The 27,333-nt window shown below is 37.4% G+C and overlaps 1 protein-coding gene across 1 annotated transcript in view; it reads right to left on the minus strand.

Moving 5' to 3' along the window:
• Positions 1 to 2,043: 2,043 nt before the first annotated feature.
• The window catches only part of LOC118776507 (netrin receptor DCC-like), a 195,831-nt gene continuing 170,541 nt past the window's right edge, over positions 2,044 to 27,333 (minus strand). Inside the window, exons 23-29 of the mRNA XM_036526869.1 lie at positions 23,597 to 23,759; positions 21,009 to 21,232; positions 20,456 to 20,572; positions 19,086 to 19,235; positions 13,158 to 13,376; positions 6,246 to 6,388; positions 2,044 to 2,588 (exon numbers count right to left, since the gene is read on the minus strand). Of these exons, the coding sequence (XP_036382762.1) occupies positions 2,499 to 2,588; positions 6,246 to 6,388; positions 13,158 to 13,376; positions 19,086 to 19,235; positions 20,456 to 20,572; positions 21,009 to 21,232; positions 23,597 to 23,759 (1,106 nt within the window). The 3' untranslated portion in view covers positions 2,044 to 2,498. The remainder of the gene's footprint in view (positions 2,589 to 6,245; positions 6,389 to 13,157; positions 13,377 to 19,085; positions 19,236 to 20,455; positions 20,573 to 21,008; positions 21,233 to 23,596; positions 23,760 to 27,333) is intronic.

The raw sequence follows: 27,333 nt of genomic DNA on the forward strand, positions 1-27,333 counted from the left end.
AATATGACTGCAAAGAAATTCCAAGGTAGTAGTATAATTTTTGTTGCCATCTTTACATAACCAAAGGTAATTATTGATCAGAGTTAATATCTAAACATGTTTTTGAAGACAAAAGTGATGTACATTTTTCTTCTTTAACATCTTTTCCCTTTTGAATGTGTGGCATCGATATGAAAAGATACTGTTTAAATTGAACAAACTGTAATATGTGAGAATGACTCCAAGCTTCCACCAACAAGACAGCTAAGGTAAACTGTGTGTTAGTTAGACTTTATAGCTAACAGTAGCAGCAGACTGCAGTGCCATCCAAATCTGTTTCATGTGGCTGTAGTGTGAGGAGAGTAAATGGATCAAGAGTATACTCTAGAAGGCGATTTAACATCTACATTATAGTAACATTTTTTCAGTTTTATCAAAGATGTATAGAAGTGATTAGTTAAAAAAATAACATCATGCAGGGGTTCCCAAGAGACTCAGTGGTCATGGCATTTACAGCAAAGATTCAATCCTTGGCACAAAGATGACTGGGAGCCCACGGTGGCAAAACAGATTGGCTTTGTTCTGCTGGGATGAGTTGCTCCATTTAACACTCCAAGGCACTCAGTGACTCATCAGTCACCTGCAGATCACTTAGTATATGTCAGTGCCCATCCTCCAGTTGCTGCTTAGCTCACTGTAGTACACTTGATGACTTGCTATGTGAAAATCGTCATGGCTGGCATGTGAGTGTAAGTGTGAGTGCAGCACCCCAGCACTCCTGCCTGAGTACAATGGCTGTCGCAGTGAGGTGAGTACAGCATATCCAGCCTGCATGTCCTAAATACAGTGGCATAAAGGGGAAAAAGCATGAAAAACTAATAATAATCATGCAGCCAGAGTCCACACTTTTAAAAGCAACACCTCTATTAGTTGCTGTCAGGATCACAATTATGCATGATGAAGGAGGCCACTGGCAGCCTTCAAATTACAGCTCACTGAAGTTTAAATGCAGAAGCTTTCTTTGAATCTGATAGTGCTCTGTGATTTGCCCCTCAGAAAAGAACCAGTCAGCGTACAGGTATGTGTTGAGAGCTTGTGCAATTACAGATACTTAATCACAGCACAACTGTTTTAAGAGTACAAGGGAAGAGCTTATCTGAGTATAGGAAAAAAAAATAGACGGTATATGTGTTTTATCACAGAACTATTAACCAGTTGCAATGCATTACACATGTTTGAGGATGAGGATGTTTTGAACTGAGCAGGCACATACATCCCAGATGATGTGACAGGCCTTCGGCTGTAATGAGTGTTTCATGAAGAATCATCCACAATAAGTATGGTCAGAGATAACAGCCCTGCTCCTTTGACACAATTTTTTACATCTAACCAAAAAGTGTTACTGTACCTTTCTGATGTGCACAGACAAACAAATGGACAGACAGAATAAAATGTGATTGCCTCATGGCAAGGGCAATAACTCCAAAGTCATTAAAATAGTTTATGGGTGGCTAATACACATCTAAGGTTGTCTAAAGAATATCTAACATTCCTTTCGTATACGATATCCAATAATCAGTTTGAGCCCTGTCATAGAATGACCTAAAAGGTACCATAATCTGCTCACATACTGTGAGATACGTTGGCTCTGTTTGGTCTGCGTCTTCTGTCAATGTTAAGAAATACTCAATTTTTTATTACAATTAAATGGTACAGCTATTCTACACCTGAACTCCTGAAATAGGAAATATGGAACCGTAACAACACTAGTTCTAATACTCTCTGAACTGACATCCAGTGATCAGATGAAGATATTGACACTGAGTCAGCGACAGTACTTGAACTATGCTGACAGCTTAAGCAGAAAGAGAACAGAGAGTGCTGATCACAAGTGTCAACTGGTGATTTTGCAAGTTCTAAAACCAAATCAGCAGAATAACAAAAAGGTTGGTTGAGCTTGCAATGCTGCAACACACTAGCTGTAAATCTAACACCTTCATCTTCTCAGTCCTGTATGGATCAGCAGAAGCAGTGTTCTGGAGTTCTTGCTACAGTGACACCACACTGGGTATGTATAAGAATATGTTCCATCCCCTGCTCCTTGTTTTATAAGTTTGAGGCAGCAATGCAAATAAAATACTTCTACTTATGTCCATGCGAATATAATCAGAGGGAAGGTTAGGACGCATCTAGCAGAGGTCTAGCAGAGGTCACTGAAGGAATGATCAGTGGTCTTGTTTGAGATACCTGAGTCTTCGAATCAATATTCTGTACAAGAAGAATGGTGCACACTCACACTCAGAGTTTATAGAAGGGTATACATGGTCTGAAAATATGAGGGAGTTTCACTTGTTTTTCTCTTATCTCACTGCCGATAATCTTCCCACCAAGGCCGATGCCTTGGCAGAGAACAGAGCAGAGGTGACCTCCAATGGAGCTGACACCTGCTACCTTTTGTACGTGTCCGACAGGAGAGTATCAATGTGCTCCTACTTCATAGGGCTGGTTCAGTGCCAATGTTAAAAGGCAGAGCCTGTGATGGCATTCAGTTGCTTCATTAGTCCTTCAAGGCTAGCCATTTGCTCACTCAGGTCGTCTTGTTCATATACCTGAGAAAAAAAGGAAATAGCCTTTTACAATATCAGATTTGACAACCTGCAGTTCCAAAATGTCACAGTTTATTACATGGCTTGGAAAGCTGTAAATTCTAGAAAACAAGCAGATGGAAAGGAAATTGGTAAAACACATTGAAAACCATATGGTGTACCCAGCTATCTAACACAAAGCATCCAGTATTCATCACTCTCAATGATTAATAAGTAATAACACCACCCTTACAAAATTGTTGTATGTTTGTGGCTCAGACAGGAAGGGACAAAGAGCGGTACGCTCCTTTTGTACTGCCAAAAGTACTGCGTTTATGCATTTATTTTATGACACATATTTCTCCTGTCTGAATGAGATATTATACAGTAATTCTTCACATCTGGTGTTCCCTAACAAAAGGTTGCTTATTTTGTGTCCCTGATGAAGGCATGCTTCTGGCTACATTGTTGGTTCCAATAAAAAATAATAAAAATAAAAAGTAGCACTATTTCAGAGAAGTAAGGATTATCTTTAAGGCTCCTGCAAAGCCTGCAAAACAACAGTGTTTGAAAACAACAGTGACACAATTCACAATTCAAAGCAGCCAATCACTTTTAACCCTTTTGCGCATATGGTCACACCGGTGTGATCAGCCCTTTTGCACATATGGTCACACTGGTGTAATTAGAACACTAGATTGGAAAAATTCTAGGTAACATTAGCTTTGAGGAAACAGTGATTTAACGTTACAAAGTATAGCAAATGGGACGGTGAAAACTATGAGAAGCTTAATAACGCTAATGAAAACATAATGAACCGTGTAACGTAACATGCGTGCTATATAGCATAGCACGCTGGGGGGCAGTTGGAAATCTTAGAACTTACGTACAAAAGGGTTAAAAGAAATGTTACTAAGCCATATCTCCAAAAATGCTGTATTTCATGTCTCACAATTACAAACTACTACTTCAAATACAAATAGACTGGTATGTTATGAACCTGATTTTATTTCAGATGTTAATATAGTGGTTTTAATGAAATATCCAATATTACTAAATACCAATATTCCCCTTGATTACATATTGTTTGAAATTTTCTGAAATGTGTTCAAATGCACAGTAATCAATAAATACATTCCTTAAACATGTTTTTTTCATGAAACTTATTTTTTGTAATTTACAGTATACTTGGTTACTCAAATTGCATGACAAGGCAAATAGTACTTACATATCTCATTACAGCTGGTCCAGTTGGTATGCAGGATATTTTTACTACTTTCAAACCAGTTTCCAATAGTCGTGTCTAATTGCACCCCCATAATCAAATCATGTGCTAATCAAAGTGCAGAAATGCTTATTTATGTATGTGTCTATCATAAAACCTTGACCATTTTCCTATTGTACAAAACTTAAAGGCTTACAGCTGTATTTACACAAAATAAGTAAAATGTAAGTACATTTCATGCAAGCCAATCAAACTGCATTGTTTACTCAGGGTATTCAAACAGAGTATGTCAAACAGTTGTCTAACCATGCAACAGTAAAACAAACAAAGCAAAACAGAGCAAAAAAAAAAAAAATCATTGTCATGTTTTAAGTGAATAGTAAAAGCTATCAAAGAAACCAACCCCACTGTTTTTATGTCCTCTGTATTGTTACAGTTAATAAATAATTTTGCTCATGGGAGTTCACTATTTGTGCTTGCAGCTACTGTATATTTACAAATCACTTTGACCCCACCCTATTCTTATTGTCTTATTAGGATATACAAGGTTCTACAAAGAGATGTTTCTGCTTCTTTGACAAGTCTGAATCCTGTTGGTTGCCCTCCACTAGGATTACCACAAGGGTTGTTAACAATCCAACAGATTGAAATTATTGTCACAGGTTTGTAGCTATTAGAGGGATGACACAGTACAGTACAGTAGTGACAAGGTATTTAGATATTCAGCTTCCAGGAACAAGCATTTAAAAAATAACACAAATGCAACAATGAAATGATAAATAATAAAATAGTAGTGTTCATTTTTACTCCTTCAGCTATGTAAAGATACTGCACCTCATAGTGAATTTACTTAAACAAATGCTTTGAAACCATGTAATCTTTTTGGTTTCACAGAGAAAGACAATACAGAAAGATACTCAATGATCAGAAGAAATGCCATTATCTTACATTTTAAGAGGTCCCACTATCCCAGAATCACATTAAAAAGTGCAAGTGAATTCTTTCAACTATGCTGAAATAGAAGGGCCAAACATTTCTGATATGGTACTTTTCCACTTCAATGACATGACTTGTGAAATAATAAAACTATTTTTCACAATGCATGTGGATCCATCCAGTAAAAAAATACCAGACACACAAATGTCTAACAGAAAAAGATGAGTAAAAATGGCTGAAACGCCTCCTGACTTTATCCCTGAGAAAAGGCCAGATCAATTATATAGATATGTGAGACAGATAGAGGTCTCATGATCTTTAACGTCTTCCCTCTCCCCTCTGGGCACTTCTTATTATTTCTTCCATTTCTTTAGCTTTTTAGTACCTAATGCATCCCTTGAAACCATTGCCACATTGATTTGTGCTATATGTTATTGTTATTGATCTATCAGCATTTAATAAACATCATAAATGCTTTGGCCTTGCATCTCAGAGATCTGCACTTCACTCTATTGGCCTGGCCTGAGTGTCTTTGATATCAGCAAGACTAATCCTCCATACAAACAAAGGCTATAATTCAGAGGAATTCGGGAGCAAAATTTCCACAGGAGTTAAATTTTGTACCGCATGTACAACATCACAATTGCCACAAAAAAAACTATCCTTAGACTCTCTTACAAGCATCAGCTGACAAAATCCATTTTTCTGCTTACTGATTATCGGTTATATATTTCCACCAAAAATAGGTCCATTCACATGTCATGCAAAAGCCTCTCGCAGATGACCACAACCTAATTAACCTGTAAAGAAATGACCTTATCTTACATTACAGAGCAGTTTTGCTGAACACAACAGGTCACCTTTTTCCTCTGAGAGAGGTTGCTAGGATACTTTTAATTCATGTAGGTCGACAGTGTTACTAAATGTTGGCAAACCTGGAATTAACTTTCATGCTCATCATTTCTAGTTATTGAATATTAGGAAAATATCTGCTGCTGAATGTTTCACAGGTCAACAACTTTATTGCCAATTATTTTGCTGCATGATCCCTTTTCCCTGAGGTCCAGAGATTCTGATCTATCCCCATACATTGTATGTAGTGTTAATTAAATGATTAATTAGGTCATTTAAATGATAAGGGACTCAATCAGACTAATCTGGAATATGTCATTTTTTAGAATTTCTGGTCCTTGTCAGTTCACTGGGCAAAGTCATCCCCCCCCACCTCTGCATTGCATCACTGTGCTCTTTTAAAGGAGACATCTACTTCAAAACCATGATCTGATGTTGTTTATCTTAAAATATTCTTATTCATAGCTTCTTTAATATCTCACAGCAAAGATGGTATTCCATAAATGAGGCAGGTCTTCCATGCCTATGGTATCCAGGGACATGGTTGAGCAATTTCACTGATATTTAAATGATATGAATAGGTCAGCTCAATAAAGATCAATGAATCTGTATAGATCCTGTTGAGGGTTTTTATAGTTAAATTGCTGTGGTGAAGAGCCGTGACTTACACTAGCTGGGTCCTCTGTCTGTTTTTGGCCCTCCTCTGTCACCTCTGGGGCAGTGGGCACAGACACTGGGAGCAGGGGTGACCTTGCCTTCCCAGACTGCCCCAGGGAAGCTGTCTTCACCTGAGCTTTGGGAAGACTGGCACCTGGAAACACAAAATGGCTTTAGTTGTATAGAGCTGAACACCTATACTGAGCTCCAGATACACATTTCTGAGGAGTGCATCAGTTTTTAATGACTGTTCTCAGGTGAGGCTTGATGGAAAACAAAACCCAGATTGATTAGGTCTCATATTATCACTTTTGTTCATATTTTAAGAAAATATAAAATTACATTATGGCATTCATTTTGGTATGAATTTTTTATTGTATGTACTATTTTCTCAGCAAACACCCTTATTCAGGAAACTGACATAGCTGACATTTTGCAGTTCTCACTGAATCAGTTCAGGTTAAGTGCCTTACTCAAGGGTACAAATGCAGTCTCTCATCTAGGATTTGGAACTACATCTTTTTGTTTGTAAGTCCAATTCCCATGTCAAATCTTGTACTGTAAACAATGAAATTGGAATTAAATTGGTGGACAGCTTGCTATTTTTGTTGCTGTTTTATGGAACTTGATGAGAGTTTTTTGGGTGAAGATCTTACAGGTGTTCTCTAGAGAGAAAGAAGGAAATAACGAAGTGGGGGATGGGCCACACAGCAGGAATTGATGGACAGCAGAAACTGCAGGCTGCAGTACAGCTTGGTGATTCTGGGATTTATCCTGTCCCCTTCTCAATTAGATACCTGGGTTGAACATTAGATGCATCATTTAACACTATTGCAGGTGCAGCACCTGCCTGCCACCCAAGCACCACAGGAAAAGTAAAGAGCTCAACCCAGTAATTGGCTCTGTCTCCTTCAAGCTTTGTGTCACTATCGCATGCTGGGGTTCAATGATGCTACTTACAAATAAATATAAAGGGGAATGAAAAGGTACACAACTTGAGGAAGCTGTAAAACTCTCTAAGGAGTCCTGGTGCAACTATACACACGATACAGCCACAAGGTGTATCTTCATATAAACTGTTACAACATGTTCCTGAGCTGTAATACCTTGCACATGCAATACCCATTACATCATGAATCTCATGATTTAGGGCCATATTAGCCCTGCATACTGGCTGTGCAGGGTAGGATATTATGTGAGAGTGCACCACTGTGTATTTTCATCTACAAGTCTATTGCACAAAATCGCATCTTAGATGGAAGAGTTCAGTTGCTCAGTTAATTAGCATCCATTCATGCAATGCCACTCTCTATACAGTGTCTCTTCACATAAAAATGTGGAAGAAGCATTTCGCCATACCATTCAGGGGTCGAGTTTCAATCAGGAGAGCAGCATGATGTCTATTCCATTAACACCCACCACAGCTCTCTAGCCACAATTAATTACATGCAGCGTCCACTGTTTGCATAGCCATAGCTACTAAATTGTATCAAGATCCCATTGTAATCTGGAGCAGATTACCTATAATTAACCAGCTGCACAGAGCTGCTTGAGCCCAGACTGCATGCTGTACACTGCCATCATCCCATCTCCACCTCCAGGTGCTCCTGTCACCCAGGGACCTGGGTCTTGTGCCAAGAAGTAACCCTGACAACATATCCAGTGGGAACCACAGGGGTCGGAGAGACATTATTAAGATGAATGTAAGTCTCACTAATTCCTCAAGAGTGATATTTCTGTGTTCAACAGCATTATGGTACCATAGGATGGATCAAAAGTCCAGTCCTATGTTGGATCACAGCATGGAAATATCACAGAGAAATACAGACCAGTTTTTTGTCTATTACATAAAACTGACTTTTACAGTCATTGAAATTAGAAAAAATGAATAAAAATCAGATATTGGACGTTAGACACATACTGTATTTACCAATGGAGAATTTCTTGGAGAGTTGTGTACATATAATTATTTCAAAATCCACTGTTTCAACCATTTGAATTGATTGATAAATGGAAAATATCATATGGAACTGAAACATATTGTAATATATTGAGAAATATATTGCTCAGTCCAAGAAAATATTGCAAACACAATTAAAATATATGAATGCAAATTAGAAATATATTGCAACATACCAAACTGCATATTTACTGCATATTTGGCCTATTTTACATTAAATAAATATAAGAATATGTGCATCTGAACTACTAAACTTCCATAAAGGTAAAGGTTACTTGGCCCTCAAAGAATGTAATTTATACTAACAATGCATTCAGTACCAAACTGTAGTCCAGACTGACCGAAGCCAATCATAGATTTCCTTGACAGATAGAATGTATTGATTTAAGGACCAAATCAATCAAGTATGAAATAACAGTATGGCTCAAGACATTTGTATGATTTTCAATAACGTTTTTGTTCCCTGTCAACTTGTATGAAGAACATGTTAGGCCTTTTGACTGCTTTGAAAGGATTTCTCCTTAACAGAGTAAGTTTGGAATTTTTGTCTGAATAGAAATAAAAGACTTTCCCACTTTTTGGGACCAATACTTGAGGACATAATTGTGTTTGGATTCTGTCTTGTGAGATAACAACATGTCATAATACATTCAGTTCCTCATTATCCACACTTGTATTTGCTCAGGAAATGTACAAATGAAATGACAATAGACAGAATATGTACATATGAACAGTAACAAAGCACATGACCCAATGGTTGGATGACTATGCTTTTGTAGTTTGAATCTATTATGTTGAGCCCATTTAAGGTATTTGTTTATTGCCTTTATTGTCATTTCTAGTCTAGACTAAGTCTAAAGTTTCTGTTCCAGATTATGTGACCTGTGATTGATGAAGTGAAGCAAATAAAAGATAAACGTTTTTATCACATTTATAAAGGGTTTAAACAACAAAAAACATATCAATGAAGCATTCAGAGCCCCATTTTGAATATGGTCTTTCATGTTTCCTCTCAGTTATGTTTTAGTGATTTCAGGCGTAGAGCCAGCATCAATAATTAATTGCATCTACCAATAAGACCCTAAAATGGTTCTAATGGAGCATGGCAAACAATGAAAGCAGACTCTATTATTGCTGTTTGCTGTTCTGAGCATTCATGGTGCCAATCACTGCTTGTAGGGCAAGAATTGCACCTGTTAATGCACCTGTTAGAAAATGCCAATACTATCCCTATCATGTGTCTTGATCCAATGTACTTATCTGTGAAGGTGAATCTCCACTGAGCTCTCAACATTGCTTTTTAACACCAACGTTGAAGAAGCATAAAAAGTAACAGTATGTTTTTCATTTGTGAAAGTTGCTTTGCTTTTCATAAATTGCCACAGGAAGTGACTGTGTACATCATATGTGCATCTTTAAAAATTTTAGAGATTTTTTTTTGTTTTCACTAGCATGAGTGGAAATTTCCCAACTAATCAGATGCCTGATGAAAAACCGTCATGCTGTCACTGATCAGTCCATGCGACATTGTCAGCACGAGTGCCACTTCTGCTGTTTTAATCATCTGAGCAAAGAAAATGAGCAGCAGTAAAGAAAAATTTCATTCCTGATCCATTATTTTCATATACAGTATATTTATTTTATTTAATAACTTGAAAGTAGTCTTGGTTCATTATCGTTGATCACTTTGTCGTTCGAAAGCAGTACAGTGCATAATGAGAACCTAAACCCCTGGGCTAAATCACATAAAAGAATAGAGAAAACACTGGGTTGCATGTGTTTGGAACTGTATTCTTTACTGTTTGTTTGGTAATGAGGAGTTGAGCTGTAAGGTGGTGTCATATTAATTTCAATACTTTGAGTGTAAGAACAAACTTTTTCCATGTATATTGATGCATGCAGAATAGTAGTGGTGTGTGCACGCAACTTAGCATGTGTATGCTGACAGTGTTTTGGGGAGACAGTTATCTACCCTTCGGTTAATCTGAGTAATAAACACTAGCTAGCCAGGTGCTTGCTACATCTTAATTTTTCATGTACCACCTCATTTCATTTATGGTTTGTGGATCAGATTAATCTTTTTCTGGGGGGGAAAAACCTAGAAAAAAGTTGCCTTTATGTGGTGTCTTGCCAGTTGTCTTCTATTGCTTTTCTGAAAAATCTTGTCCAGCACAGCAGCAGTAACCATAGGGCCACAGCCCTATGAAAAAGATAATATCAATGCTCTCACTGATTTTTTTTTTGCAGATGCAATCAAACTTAGCATCTACAGTTCAGAGTGCAGATTTGGATTAGATGTCTATGTTCTTCAATACACGTCTTTATATTTTAGATATAAAAATGTTTTATCACAAAATCAAACAAACACAAAACACTGGTGCTCTCAAAATGTAACAACACACAAGCTGAACATGCTGAGTTACATCTTGCTTAGACTACCTCAAAATGCCTCTGAAAAGTCAGTTCTTAATGTTCTTAGCATGTGGCAAACTTGTATAGTTTGGAACACCACAATAAATTCTAGCTATTTTGTGGCCATGGTGATTTTTAAAAAGTACAGTAAGTAAGCAAGAGGGAAATAAAAGTGTAGTAAGAATGGGGGCTTTGGGCTTTGGTTCAGTATGTTTTGATGTAACAGAGCTGGTAAATTTTGACACTCAGATCACAGATTTGTTACTGCTGTCCACTTCATGAAAGAAGCAACTTGATATCTGAATACCACAGAAAACTTCAGTCAGCTTAGCAGTCTGTGTCAAGAGGAAATACATTATACTCATACATTTCTGTGACGATAAGCACAGCAGCAAACTAGCTAGCAAGAGGGTGAGTGAGAGAGCAAGGAGGTAAGGTGGACTCAAGCCAGATTAGTCTGGGCTAGGCACAGGCACCGCAGGTTTCAAAATACTGACATTCATATTTAGTCATTTTGCAGATGCTGTTATTCAGAGCCACTGACAAAAGTGCTACAACCCATGAAACAAGTCCCACTGTGTTTATTTTGGAAATGATTTTAGATGTTAGAAGTTTAGATTTTTTTTTTTTTTACACTGTGCAAGCTGTTCTGGATAAGAGCATCTGCTAAATGACAATAATGTAATGTAATGTAAAAAGTTTTTTGTGACTGTCCCATTATTTATATTAATTTTAAACGAAATGTTTGGCTAAAAGATACAATACAGTGTAGTGCTACTTCATGCTACACATAACCCAGCACTAACCATTGCTGTAATTACCAAAATGGTGTATGTTACCGTATCACAGTTAGGCAGAGCTTGCTTTTAGGTACATTGTTTACTAATTTAACCACTGTTTGCAGATTTAAATGTATGATTTTGAAGTGTTACCATAACCTATATTTGTCTATGATGTGTAAAGACTGATCTGTGACATAACCTCTTCCTTCAGAGACAGAGTGCATGAGACCGGATTTCACCACTGGACACCTGAATATAAGTGTGCCTTTCAGTTCAGCTCAACAAATAAATGTAGTTTGCTTTTAGTTCCCTTCCATTTTCTTACACTCCTGCACCTCTATGAACTCTCTGTTGAACTCTCTGTTGTTTACAAGGAAGAAAGACGATGGGGAAAACCAAACTCAGTCTCAGCACAATGAATTGCTTTTTAGTCCTGTCATTCCATTGGCTTATTGATCCATGGGAGGTTAAATAACATGCTACATAATCAAGATTCTCTCAGATATGGTATATTCAACATAACCTCTCACACAGGGGGCCAAAGGACACTACCATCACTGTAGCAGTAGGACTTTAACAAGCACACCTCTCTGATTTATGTACAGTTGTATGACCCATATGATTTATTCCTACCTTTCCAACCAATGGGCAGAGATGTCAAGCTGCCCACAGATACTTCAACTATCAGAATGCCGTAGGGGAAGATATGGCCATATACTAATCTGCTGTTGTCAGACCTCTGAATGGCTCAGCTCACTTCATTGTAGGTGGTATTTTAAGCTAACATTTAAATGGATTTCATCTTTGCTTCCCGATGGAGTCCTACTGCCACATGGGTTTTTAATAATACTGCACTGGTAAGATCAATGCAGAGGAAAGAGGAGATGGCAAATATATTGTTTGCTTTAAATCTTCCCTTTCAATTCTATATCTACCAACATTCCCAGTTTATTTTTCACAGGTTTTAGAGTCCTGTTTAAGCTGTCTCCTCAGTGACAGGAGTCAGTAACGTCATTGGCACCAATAAGGGTGTCTACTAAATTGCATAATGCAGTCAATTCCATTCATAAGAATTCCTAATAGATTCCTATCCTATCCTATCATTCTGATTTAATACTCCGCTTGTAATAATCAAGCAATCTGCTTATAAAAATAATTATATGCTCACTCACATGTATGCAATGACACACAATAAGTGAAAAAATTTGATGTGTATCTTGTATATGAAATTTATTATGATAATACCTAGCATGCAACATATTTTGAGAAAAATATGTGCGGTTCAGCGAAGTGCTTGGGATTGTAGACTACACAGCACCAACTATTTTGGAGACAGGTTCCCAAGTAGCTCAGTGGTTATAACACTGACATTATGTGCAAGCTGAAATCTATGGCCAGGGTTTGATCTCACCCATGTCATCAGCCGAAAATGACAGGGACCCCACAGCTAGAGAGTTAGGATGGGAATGTCAACAGAGGTTGATCATCACAGTGCTTTCAGGCATACCATTTTATCTTGATACCTTTTATCTTTATGATACCAATTTATCTTGTCATTTTACCTTGTCCTGCGATTCTTATACATGGATTGCACAGTAAAATAAGTACATAAATATAATAATATCAACATCATACCTCAACGTACACAATTGACCAAAAGAACATTACTCAGTTACAGCCCACCTGGAATTGATGGAGACTAGTGAACCATATCACTGACAGTGCCAATGACAGACAGAGAGGCCCTGTTAGTTACAGCATACACTCACTTGACTGGGGCATCAGCGGTGGGTAGGGGACGTTCGAGTCAACAGTACCCATGGGTGGCAGGAGGGGGTTGGTGAAGCTGTGCAGGGGGTGGGTGGGGCGCACACAGGCTGTGGGGATGGTCCGGTTAGGCACTTCCTCTGTGCTAGCATGCTCAGACTGTGAACTGGTGATGACTGTTTGCTGCTGGGTGTGCGGAGCTGAACCCTCTGATGCCATTGCTGCACAGAAAAAGAAAAGTTCATACAACCTATAACATAAAGCAGTTAAACAACTTCTCCATGCTAATCACCTTCAATTTCCTAGATAAGAATGGGTGACTTATTTGTTGATAAAGAAAACACAGATCTTCATTATTTTAATCTCAGTGTTACAATCACCTGGACCATCTAAAAGGGCAGCTGGAGTGGTTATTTGGAAATCTTCACATTATGACTTCACATAACAGAAATCAGGGTAAGTATTCAGTTGGAAAATATATAAATAGCTCTTGTACAGATTTATGATTGCTGAGTGCTTTCAATCAATTGCTTTCCACTGTGTTCTTTTCTTGTGGAAAAATCCAACATTGACACCTGACACATCCCAACACTGAGCATAGCTTTAACAGCTGTACATTAGAACACTAAATACACAAGAAAAATGGAGACCTGGAGAGACCAAGGTGACACATCCGTACATATGATTAAAGGCAAGCATTAAAGTTAAAAATCCACATCTCAAAGATTTTGATTTAAATAATCAAAACTAAACTTATCATTCAAAGAATAATTTAAATATTCACTTAAAAAAGCTTCTTGTCTAGATACCCTGTCTACAATACCCCTGACTAAATAAGAAGCAAAAAAACATAAAAGATATACTATACATACATACATACACACACACACACATTCTGGTATACATGGTTACGTTTCCAACCTTCCCATTTGTTTTGCAGTGTACATAAGGCTTGTCATTTTTAGTGCGTCAAATATATCATCAGAAAACATAAATTGGCTCCACAATAGTGATGCAAGGTCTGCCTCTATTGTTGCCTAACCAGCACTTCTCTTCTTTACTTCAAAAAGAATTCCAGTTCATCTCCATTCAATATTCTGTCATTTCAGAATGAAATCAAATTTGATTGCTATTGAAAGCTGTTTTCCTTTTTATTGGTAATATAACCGAAACATAAACTGACATATTATTTATTTCATTGCAATCACTTAAAATGTATATAATTACGCATTGTTCTTTTGTATTGATTTTATCCCCTTATTCGTGTAAAATCTTTGTTATTGCAATGTATAGTCATTTTGAATTTATCATCAAGTACTTACATAAATAGTTATTGTTTGCAGTATGTTAAAAATAAAGAATCCATTCCATCAGTCACCATAGAGATAACTGAGCTGGCACATATGCTTTTCGATGGGCACACATTTTTTTCAACAAGTAAAAATTACTATTAACTTACTATTTTATATTACTATTTTAGATTATATTACGTTATTTTATATTAATTGCTCATGTAAAAGAGACATATCTAATTGGGCTCCTGGTAGTTTTTCCCAGTAGACGAGACTGCAGGTATATGGTTACTGACCTCAACAAGTTGGAAGATAGCTATAAAAGAATTCACTTTCCACTGTAGTGTCCTTAATTAACAAATTTGATGCATTTCTGTCTTATATTTTGCCCCTATGAGCTGTGAGGAAAATGACCCAGGAGTAGAACTAGAAAAATCCAGGTGTAGAAAGTAGAACCACTTCCAGTATGTATCTTCACATTAATTCAATTCAATTCATTTTTATTTGTATAGTGCTTTTTACAACACAAGTTGTCACAAAGCAGCTTTACATTGTTCCCAGGCCTGAGACCCCCTGAGAGCAAGCCTAAGGCAACAGTGGCAAGGAAAAACTCCCTATCAGGAAGAAACCTTGAGCAGAACCCGGCTCAGAGGGGGAGCCCATCTGCTTCTGGCCGGCACTGGGCAGATAGAGTTAAAGACAAGTTATACAAGACATTTAAGACATTTAAGATTGATAGACATTATAAAGTGTCAAAAAGAACCCTCCAAAGTTGAATGCATAAATGTTGCAACTCCAAAGTTGAATGCATAAATGTTGCAACTATGGCCTCTTTTAAAGGCAAGCCACAAAAAGACTTCTATTGCACAATTGTTACAAAATAAACCGTAACATCTTTAGTGTGTTTCAAGGAGGAAAAATGAACCAATCTGTACGAGGGGTACACAAAATAATGGAAACACCAAATGAAAAAGGGCTTGAATTTTGATTAAACTAAAGCATAATTAAAAGGAGTCTACACATGAGTTTCATATTAATGTCAATGCTAATTACCAATGTTTCTTCTAAAAAGATGTTGTAAAATCAACATTTTAATATCAGTTTCTAAAGCAGCATGAGAGACCTGACAAATGTTAAAGCAGGACAAATAGTTGTTGTCAAATTGCAGGTGCTTAAATCACAGTAAAACCAAAATTATTGTTATGTGATAAGAGAAACACTGTTGAAAACATGACAGCATGTGCTAACCAAGGAAAAACTGAAGGAAGTCAGGAAAGGGAACAGCGGTGGCAAGTTGAAGCTCACCAACAGGTGTAGATGGGCATAGCTGCTAAGAATCACAAAACAAAGGTGTCAAAAATACCTGAATATACATATACACATAAATGAATCTACACCTCTGTCTCACAAAAACTGCACGTTATGAGCTTCACAAAGCTGATATTTATGGTAAGGTTGCCATTCAGAAACTGCTTGTAAGCAAAGCCAATGTGCAATGATGCATAGCCTGGTGTAATGAGCACAAACCCTGGATTTTGAACAGTGGAAGAAAGTAATATGGTCTCATGAGTTGTCTTTTACTCTTTATTCCCCACATCTGGGTGAGGTTGTGTTTGGAGAAAGCTTAAGGAAGCTTTCAACCCACATTGCCTGTTCCCACCTGCTAATCATGGTGGTGGATCTGTTATGGTTTGGGTAGCTATCTTGTAGGAGTCATTGGTTCCAGTTATTACTCTGCAGGGTAGAATTATGGCCAAGGAATACAAAGCCATATTGGGAAACCAGGTGTACCTTGTCGTCTAAACATTGTGTCCAGATGTGCCTGAATATACCACGATGACAATCCTCCCACTTACACACTGCTAAACATATTCAAGATTGGTTTCTTTAATACCAATATGAAGTCATACGCCTTGCATGGTGTTTCCAGTCACCAGATCTTTGAACCTTCATGGGAGGTTCTGGAGTGTGGAGTAGGCTTCCACCTCTTTCATCTCTCAAAGAACTAGACTAGAGGCTGTCCTTCTTGGAGAATGGTCCAATATCCCACTAGAAACAGTTAAAAACATGTATAACAGCATTCCAACAAGGACTGAAGCTCTTCTGAAGGGAAGGGGTTACCCAACTCCCTATTAGTAATTAAATAATCATATCTTGTTCAGCGTTTCCATTATTTTGTCTACACCATGTTTTTAGTTTATTGCATTTGTTTATTGCATATTTTTATTTGTTTTGTCAGAGAAATAAATATATAATATGTAAATATATATTTGCATATAATACATAATAATATCATATGGAGGTCACTGTATGAGCAACAATACAGAAAAATGACTGGCGATGACAGTTAAGACTACAAGAGCTTTTTTAGAGAGTAGGATACTCAACATTTGAGAATTCTGTTGCTAAGAGACACACAACCACACATCCCCACCACTAGTAGCACTAAATCCCTTTGCATTCATAATCAGTTATTTGTAGTTGTGTGCTTTTACTTTTACCACAAATTAAAACATGGGTGTTATGAATGAGCAACAGCTTAATTTAATGTATCAAACCCTACTTTTCCCTCATTAGCAAAGCTTTAGAAGTGTTATTGTGCTCAAGATAGGACCACAAAAATGGAGGCAGAAGAATGAATAAATTATTCTATCATGTAAAAAAAAAACAATAGACATAAACAACCTAGCTGCATAGTTGCTGTTAACACCTCATCTAATCAAAGCTTCTGCATGTTCAAAACCTTTTAGAATTTGAAACTGTTAAATGGCTAGTTACAATGTTTGGTTCAATGCTTTGGGCAGGTGTGGCTATGCTGAAAGTGACACATAACCAAGCATGCCTACAGAACAACTAACAATTTAAAACCATTTCTCACTTTATGAAGTCTTAAAAATGTAAATGTTTAATGTACACATGAAAGTGCATGTGACTTAAACTAATATGACATGAACAGTAACACCAATATAATTTAAATTGTGAAAATAACTATGCCACTGTGTGACAGCTGGCACTGTATTTATAATTAATATTAAAAAACACACAAAAATGGTCACGAAGATTAGGTAAGTCTTCATCTCATCTATCCCTCTGAAGGTGATGAAGGTTATTTTACCAAGTATGAAAGGTGTTTTGCTCATACCCCTCAGTTTACCACCAAAGACAGTAAAAATTCTGCTGATTACCTTCACAAAGCTATTTCAAAAGTTTCAAACATATTATCTTTTACTGTCACAAGTCTACTCTTGTACACAGTTTCCTGGAGGGGAGAAATTTACTGCTACCTGCTACTGAAGCTAATTAAACAGTGCTGGAGCAGTTTTCAGTCACTGAGGTATCCATTCATGAGAGAAATGTGTTTAGCGGACCTGTTGATATTCACACCCCCCCCTTGAGGTAGCCGCAAATTGGGGGCAAGCTTCCAATACTGTCACAGGCAGCTACACCATTCAATTCATTGGTGGACTGTCCAAACATCTCAATTATTTCTCTTCTCTTTCTCTTCACTTCAATTTAGCATGATATAATAGCACTGAGAACACTACCCTCAGAACCCACCTATGCCACAAACAGCTGATCCTCTGCAATTCTGAAGCACACACAGTAACATGAATCCAACACTCACCAAACTAGCTGCTGATAATCTGGATATTCCTGCTTCCTCTACAGCTGTAGAGCACCTGTTCAGCACTGGAGGTCTTATCTTTAGGCCTTTCACTTTCAGACAAAATGTCATACTGATGTTTTCAAATGTAGTAAGGCTGGTTTATGTGGGGTGTGATTGAGACATGAAATGAGACATATAAATGCTGTACTGGTTGTTTTTCTACATCAAGGTACTGAGATGGTATTTGCAAATACATCCAAGAAATAATATAACTTCTTGCTATAGATATCACATGCCAAATAATTGCTTTTCAATTATGTTCAAATAATTCAATTACTAAGATAAATGTATTTACAAACAACATCAAATAATCAAATACTTGTATTTGTAAATGATCATTCTTGTAAATGTATCAAATAAAAAGTATCTGAAAGGCAATGAAATGTTTGAAATGCATATTAGACCCAGGTCTGCATGTTGCTATAGTTATGTAATGCTTGTTTGATTTAAGGTTTTGAATGAAGTTCCACAAGCAGAGCAGGTTGTTGATATGGTCGTTCTTGCCACTGGTAGAATTTAAAACGTTGTCAAAACAAAGTTATTGTTTACCAATTTATGTGTAAAACGTTCATCATATTTTTGTTTGAGTAATCTCAAATTCTGTTCTCATAATTCATTGGAAAAGAAAGTTGCGGCAATTTCAACTTTTCTTGCTAATGCTTCATTAAAACTTAGCGAAACGTAACATATTCTTCTATTATCTATTAACAGTATATTTCATCATGCATCATATTAGAAACATGAAGATCTGTCATAACAGTGCTGCTTAGTTGGGAAGCAATTATCTTAAGGGCCCTGCCTCATGCCTCTATGTCATTTTTCTAACTGCAGTTGTTTCCCTAAAATAAGTATGCTTAGTAAGTGGTAAAGGAGACCTGCGTGACTGAATCAAAAATAGGACAGAGGAAGTCAGGAATAGAAATAGAAAGAGAGTGGGAAGAAAAGTGTTATTCTTATTGGCATATACTGACCTGCTGCATAGCCGCAGTCTGCTGTAAGAGTAGGGAAGGGCATGGGCCGCAGGGTAAACTGGGAATGAGGATACCCACAGGTGGAAGAGTGCAGGATCCCTGGGTACTGGGCACTCTCAAGAGTTGGCACTGGGATTGCACTAACCACAGCTGCAGAATGACACACAAAAATCTTACTTTCACATGATTATTTTAACTATGTCTTTGCTCCAAAATTTCTTCAAAAGCAACAGGCCACTGCTCAGTCTTCTCAACCACCACTGCAAGTAAATTATTTTCAGTGCACTGAACCCCACTATTTTCACCCTGCCGCCCTTCCAACCTAGCCTCTGTGCTAGGATCTATCTCTGTTTTTTTTTTAGATTTTATGTCACTGACTAATTGATATCTTATACCTGTGGAGGGGTAGGATTCCCTAAAATAGCCATGTCTCTCTTTATTTAACTTTGAAAATCAATTTAAAGCAATGCTTTTTTTCTATCCTTACACAATGTTTTCCATTCATTTCTGAGACTTGTGTTAATGTGTCCAATTAATAAAAATGATATCTAAAATTTAGATTGAAGCTTGTTTTCAAAGTTGGACACTCAGACTCATGGAGGCAAAAATGTGTCAAGTGACTGATGAATGTGCTTCAACTGGAAAATAATGTAGCTGTGGAAATGTTACATGCACGCAGATCATTTTTCTGCTTCAGAAGTGTTTTTTTTTCTCTCCTCTCCTCTACAATGATATTTCTGCAAGTACATTTTATAGCATATCACAGCACGTTTGATCTTGTCGGTTTGATCTGCTTGTTCCTAGCCAAGGTACTCCAAGACAACCCAGATGCTGGCTTACTGTACCAGCATTAGGCATCATTCTGCTATCTACTAAATACCTTTGGAAATAAGCCACACACCTCTCTTCACTTCACAAATGTAAAATCACTTTTACTATATACAGAGGAATGCAGTCAAGGAATCTGCAGCTTGATAATATGAGAGTGCATTTGAAATAGAAGGACATGCAGTTGTAGTTTATAAGCTGACAGTATACACAAGATCCAGGTCGAATGAATAAACTGTCATGCTATCTTTGCACAAAAGTACTCTCCATCTATGTAGTTAAGCTAAACACTAAAGGAGGTGTACTGGGAGTTGTGTTTTACTGGTTGCCATTTACTGTATGATGTGGGACAGGACTGTAAGGCATTGTGTATGCACATGTACGATTCATTAGTGTTCAAGAGTGATACACAACAGATTGTTCTGACATACTGGTGGCTGTCTTATCTCTGTTGCCTGAGGGTGTTACAGACTGGTTCAGCTGCGTCTGAGATGATTGTAAATACTGATCATACAGAGATGGGTGGTTGCTGGTTTACTCACAGGGGTTGCTAGGTTGTGTGTCCATGGGGATCATTAGCTTAGTGCGTGTTGCCCTCCGTGCAGCAAGAGAGCGCTCTAGTGTAGATATGCTGCTTGGTGCCTCATCTCCATCAGCACCTGCAGGGAGAAGACATCCATCTTTACAGCATAACTAAACCAGCTTCTTCTTTCAGTTCCAGTGTCTTTTGCAGTGAATAAATGCTGTTGACAATGCCAGACTTTTTGATTTATTGTGCTGCAATGAAATTAAATTAAGCCTATGGTCTTTGCCAGGCTATTATAAAGGGAGACTATTATAAATTGGTGAGCTTGATTTATATTTTATACTGGGTCAAAAGCTTTATACTTATTTAAAACATTTAATATTCCATTTAGTTCAATTGTATTTTCAAATCCACTAACTAGGAAACAATATGGCCATAATTATGTTATTTTAAAACTTGAACGTCTTCTCTGAAGGCATTTCATCTGCAGTGAAATTGTTAAATGCAATTCTTGAGTCAAAAGGAAGAAGTAACTGGTAAAGAAACAGGGAGATGAGAGTGACTCTTACCAGAGTGGCTACTTTTGCTACCCATTTGGCTCTCTGATTGGCTTTGACTGACAGGTGTGATCTCCTGGCAGCTCTGCATTGGTGAATCACGACCTGAAGGGGCAGAACCTGCAGCTTTTTCAATGCTCTTCAGCTCCATTTCCTCATGATGAATCCACAGATCTGGGGGGCGCAGGTCCTTCTGACTACCTTTTCTCTTCCCTGTGCTGTGGGTCGCCCGTTTCCTGCAGGGCAAATAATAATAATAGAACAAAATGAGTGGTACGGAGTGAACAAATAAAAACAAGCTTTCATTTACAACTGGAAATGCCAACAATGATTAATGCACTATATTAATAGTGGAAATGATAATTACTGCTAATATAGTGTACACAGAGCTGCTCACACATACAATTGTTACAGTGCTAATGTAAATAGAACTGGAACAATTGCTTTACAAGCATGCAACAATTCTAGCAGTGTTGCTTGCTTGTAAAGCATTGTCCTGGAACTGAAATCCTACCCTGGTAATCTAAGTCTGTCATTAATATACTATGCCAGGATGACATTTTACCCACCCTCACTAAATTACACTCACTTTCGGTGGGTAACAACAAGACATAGATCATCACACATATATTTTTTATTTATTTGTTGATTAAAATGTTTATGCAAGTTTTGGATGGCAATGCATAGTCAGAAAATCACATAGTAGTGAATCACATAATAGAACAGTGAATCCATAAACTACATTACATCAACTTCATCAGCCATCAAGAGCCAATAAATCAGTGACATGAGAGGTTTCAAGATGGCTGCCATCATCCAGGCAAACAGCATCAGTTTGATGATGACAAGGCTGGGTGGCACCTCCAATGCTTTTGAAATCTAGTTTCAATCTGGCTGCAATACAAAAATGCTTTTCTTTAACTCTGATGATCAATTTGAGCAAGTGTTACTTCTTTCACTTTTATACAAGCTTCATGAGTTTGGCTGCTGAAACTAAGATGTAAGACATGAAAAAAGTAACAATTCTTTAATTCTTTAGAGTTAATGACTAGGTGTATTACGGTTAAATTGAACAATGTCACAGGCCTGTATATCCTAGCTTGTTACCAGTGTCTGTGATGATGGACATATTTGATATGGAAATGTTTTTAAAACTAATATAAAGCAGGTCTTGAATGAGCCAATGCATTGTCAGTACCTGTACGAGGTTCCAACAGTATTTAGCAAATTTTTTGAGAACATAGCCAGATTTCAGCTTTTACAATTACCGAGGCAGAGGATGAATGTGTGTGCATACTGTATGCAAAAGATACAATTTGTGTCCATGTCAAAAACCCAGATTTTAGTGCAAGCAAACAAAGAGCATCTTATTTTCGATTCCATGAACTGGAAACTAAACTTTCAGTAATAGTCTTATGGAGTTTAAGGACATCTGCTCCGGTTATTTCAATTCTTTATCCACGTAAGAACAAGAATGCTATGAGAACAAATCACTCTCTGCAATGGCATGATATTGCCAGACCTGTACTCAATGACCCAATGACGTGACCCAGTCTTCAGTGGTCTGATATACTGTATGTGTATGTGGTTGCAAAATTTATACCAAAGGAAAACTAAAAACATATAAACATATCACTAGATGTCTAAAACAACATTGTACACAGTCATGTGCAGGACATTAAATACCATGACCTTGATGATGATTTCTGTGTGCTGAAGCCTGAGGTGCTGCCCTGATATCGACAAGGATGCAAGGTTGACTTGTGCAAGAGATAGGTTGTGAAGAAGAATAACAACTAAATCTGGACAGCATAATCTACAGTTGGGTAAGTGTTGTCATAGTGTTGCCTGAAATTTTTCCTTGCTACCAAAACATTCTGTTATTTAGTACTAATATGACAACAGTGATATTTTAACTGTTTAACTGCTATGATGGAAGAGCTCTGTTTTTAACCCCCAAAGTAACCTCATAGCATATGACATGCTGACATGTCTGGCCAGCTAGCTAGAAAAATTCACAATATTTAAGGTAACATTCTGATGAAGGCAAATTAAGTAACAATACTTATAATTTCTTCACCATGTAAGACTAGTTATGATTTCTGGCATATGACTATTCCTTCAGAACAGACTACTGGAACATATTGGTTAATAGGTACGCTGTGCATTTGTAATGTGTTGTTATGGCACACACGTTTTGGCACTTAACAGCATAAGACTTTTTATGTGTTTTGTTTGTTTCATATCAGTCTATCTCGCTCTCATAATGTAAAGCCAATTAGGGTCTCATCATGTTTTCCAAACAATCTGCACATAAATTCAAAATGCATGATGTGAAATGTAAATGTGTGAGTGTTTAGTATTAATGTTTAGACTTTGGAGAAAATTGAGCCAAGATGCAGTTTGAACAGATGAATTTTCACATGATAACCGTATCCTAAGTCCTCAGAAAACACATAGCTTCAGAAAAAAAATGGAGGAAAAACAACATACTAAACAGAAAACATCTACTAGCATCTACCAGAGAAGATCACCAATAGCTACAAATGTAACAGAATAAAACTGCAGAAAGACAGAAGAGACAAGTTTGGTCAACTCACTTTCTTTGCTGGGCAGAGGAATGGCGAGTGCAGATGAGGGCAACAATGATGACGACGACCACAGTTACAGCCCCCACAGACACTACAATCACCACCAGTAGGTTACTGTTCTTCTGTGGGGTCACACTGCCATGGGGTGGGTGGATTTGACCAATGGGGGGTTCTGGGGAAAAAAAATAAAGAGAATACATGTAAATAAATAAAACCGTTATAAAGTCTTTAAACTGAAATTCCTAAATAATGGTGATCCCAGTTTGAAACTTTTCCGTTTCATTCAGGCAAAGAAGGAGCTGACTGAGTCATGAAACAAGAGAACAAGGAGCAACACATGTGCTTAGTCTGTAAAGGATGCCACTCATCTTGCTTTTTCACTGCAAGCCAAAATGCACAACCACAGTTTCCACTGTCAGCAAGAAACATTGGACTAAGGTAAACTGGCTTTTGTATGTGGATGACTAGCATTGTGGAAGTGTCACTGCAAGTGACAACAACCTGATCAGAAACATAAAAAATCACCATTTTTCTAATGCAACACTCGAAAAGCCATTCAGTTTTACAATATCATAGATGATCATGTAGTACATTCTTCTTTTTCATATTTGATGAACATATAACAAACATTTTCAAAATACTGGCACATACTGCTGTAGAATAAAATGATTGACATTTTCAAGGGCTCAAAGGCTCAGGGTCAAACTCAACCATTCCTCCTGTACAAACAGAATGTCCCTCAACACATCTTGCACAATGATTTTTATTTAGATAATCATTAAAAAAAAAATAACAAAAAGAACAAAAAAAAAATTAAAATGCACTTTCCGTCTGAAATGAAACTGAAAACCTTAGAACAATGCTTATTTCATTGGTCTCTTCTGCTGCTTTCCCCCTTGCTTATCATTATGAAGCTGTTATGCAAGAAGAATGCTTTTGCTCAACCACTGGGCTTTTGCACAATAGCCCACAGCAAGGTCATTTAAACTTCACTGGCAGTTTTGACAGTGAAACCAGTATAGTACCACTGACTTGCATTGGTCTAAATCTCATTACCAGCACATCACAGTACAACCTTCTCCTCCTTTGAGTGAATATTTTCAATAGGCTTTATCCTCATGTAGGGAGAGGATGATTTTGCTTCTCTTTTGTGAAGAGGTTAATACAATACCCACTAAGTGTGGACAATAGGACAGTAGGACAACTACTCCTTGCATGCAAGGCCAAAACTATCATTGAGAACATGAGGTTGTGCCCTTGGTATTTTTAGTGATTTTTAAAATTTAATTTCATATAATTGTGGCGAATAAACTCAAAACAAATTCCACGTATGACAATGTAAGACTCATTTATAACTAAATTTATACTTGAAGAGCAGAGAGCAGCGCAATTTCTATTTCTATACTTGCGGCACCTTCACCAGCAATCAGCATTGTTGCTATGATTAACAACTATGCACGAGTCAGAGGGTGTTGGTGAACATCCAGGATCTAGCATCCTGAAATGGCTCCTTGCTGGATGGATAGGCAACCATTCATAATGTGGGACAACAGACCCTTCGTTAAGCCCCGGCCCTGAACAGCGTTATCCAATCATGTAGAATCATTTAGAAATGGTTACTAACTGCAGTTTTCAGGCAAACAAGTATTTACAGGTGTAACACTTGAATATACTAAATTAAACATTATAATGCTCTTCTAGAGTATGAGTGAAAAATGTTGGAGGGAGCACTTCTTTCCATTTCCACTACCCACACCTAAATTGGTTAAAAGTATTCTTTGGATTAAAGCTTTGCTGCGGGAAGTATTCACATTTTATGTGTAGCAGGGGCAATGTGATTCCCTGAATTTCCCCTCTCACGGTGATTTTTTTTTCTCAAGGATTGTTACATATTGTATCTTTTTCCTGACACTGGGTGTGGTTTTCCCACGCTGGCACCCTAAATGACAAGGTTACCCTTACTCTGCCTCTTTTGCGACTTATCAGAGGCAGAGGTACGTGTGTCATTGTGCTGTTTTGTTGTTTTAATAAATCAACCATTAAATTGTTGTATATTGTCATGGGGAAATTTTCAGCAGTGAATGTCAGGATGTTGTGCGTAATATGCGCGAGTTTTAGGGTTTTCAGCTGCATATTGAGTTTGCCATGCTGCAGCTAGCTAGCGCAGCTGCAGGTATCAGGGATATTACTATACAGTTCCGTTGCATAGCCTATTAGTGGATTAAAGACTGTGGATGCTAGTATTTTAAAGTGTGGTTGCCTGCAGGGCCGGCCCGCGGCATAGGCAGTATAGGCAAATGCTAAGGGCGCCGACCATCCAGGGGGCGCCAAAAACGGGGGAGAAAAAAAAAATTACTCTTCTTAAAACTAGTTGGTATTATATATCTTAACAGGAAGATAATGAGCCAAAAATATCTAACTGCATAGCAAACCCTATTAAATATGAATAAAAATAATAATAAAAATGATGATCACACTTTACTTTCCTGAGATGCTCCCCCTTCCCCCCGGACTAATTAGACTCTACCTGCTGGCGGAGGGGGGAGGGGGGCACGCATTGACGTGACCCCAAAAGCAAGCTCGACAACAAGACAACGACGACAGGACAACAACAACATGTCAAAACGTCCCAAACTGTCTGGTGCCCAGGGGAGGAAAAAAGAAAAGAAGAGGAGGAAAAAAGAGAGAAAGACAGAGGTAATGTTACAATAAAGGTGATGACATGACATTATTTGTACGTAGGAGAACAACGACACGTTGTTAACCAAACATGGTTTGCTAATCAATAAATAGCTAGCGTGAACTGTTTTAACTTCAGTTAGGCTAATGGCATGTTACGAAGGACCAAAGCTGTTATGAAAAATGGCACTCCCACCCAGCTTCTAAATATGTAAATATTATAGGGTCAGCAAGAGTTAAAATTAAAATAAAATAACTTTGTTTACATTTTTATTGAAAACTGGTTAGCTCACGTTTTCTTAGCTTGCAATATTAGCCTTAATCAAAAAGCTAACGTGTTATTCCTTTTCCTATAGTTTTAAGCCTGCACAGTGCACATCATTCCTGTTATAGCATACCTTAGCATTCCTACATTCTATATTATAGTGCAGTTTACTACTTCTTTGCATTCTGCTAATCAGCATTTCCTTGTAATGACAAAAATTGAATCTTATATCATTTGCATATCAGAAAAGTATTAAACATGTACAGGGTAGTCATCATGCACATATCCCTTAGATTTTTAATTTTTCATATTTCAGTTTATTCTTAAAATCGTATTATGTATCATATCATATTTATTATTAGATTGGTGTAATATATTCCTCTTCTCTCTTCAGATGCGCTGTTGAGGTTTCTCAGTCCCACCCCCGCAAATCTTGGGTCATCTACAGCATCAAGCGCTCCTCCTGTTTCCTCCACCTCAACAGCAGATGTCTTCTAGATGTCTTCATAAGATCCCCCCCCCCCCCCCCCCCCCTTGATATTCTTGTAATTTTTTTGCCGATACTGTTGTTTTTTAATATCTTATTGTGTGCAGTGCCTTATTTATATTGTATTTATAATTAATTTTATGCCACTGGTTTACACTTTTTTTATTTTGTGGCTATTTAAATCTTATACTTTATTTAAGCTATTCATATTGTATTTCAAAAATTCATTTCATATTTTTATTGTATTTCTTTCTAATTTGTTCCAAGTGTTTTGATTTTGCAATCGCAAATAAAAGAATGTCGAAGACAAAGCTA

This window comes from Megalops cyprinoides, chromosome 4, assembly GCF_013368585.1.
Source record: "Megalops cyprinoides isolate fMegCyp1 chromosome 4, fMegCyp1.pri, whole genome shotgun sequence".
NCBI lineage: Eukaryota > Metazoa > Chordata > Actinopteri > Elopiformes > Megalopidae > Megalops > Megalops cyprinoides.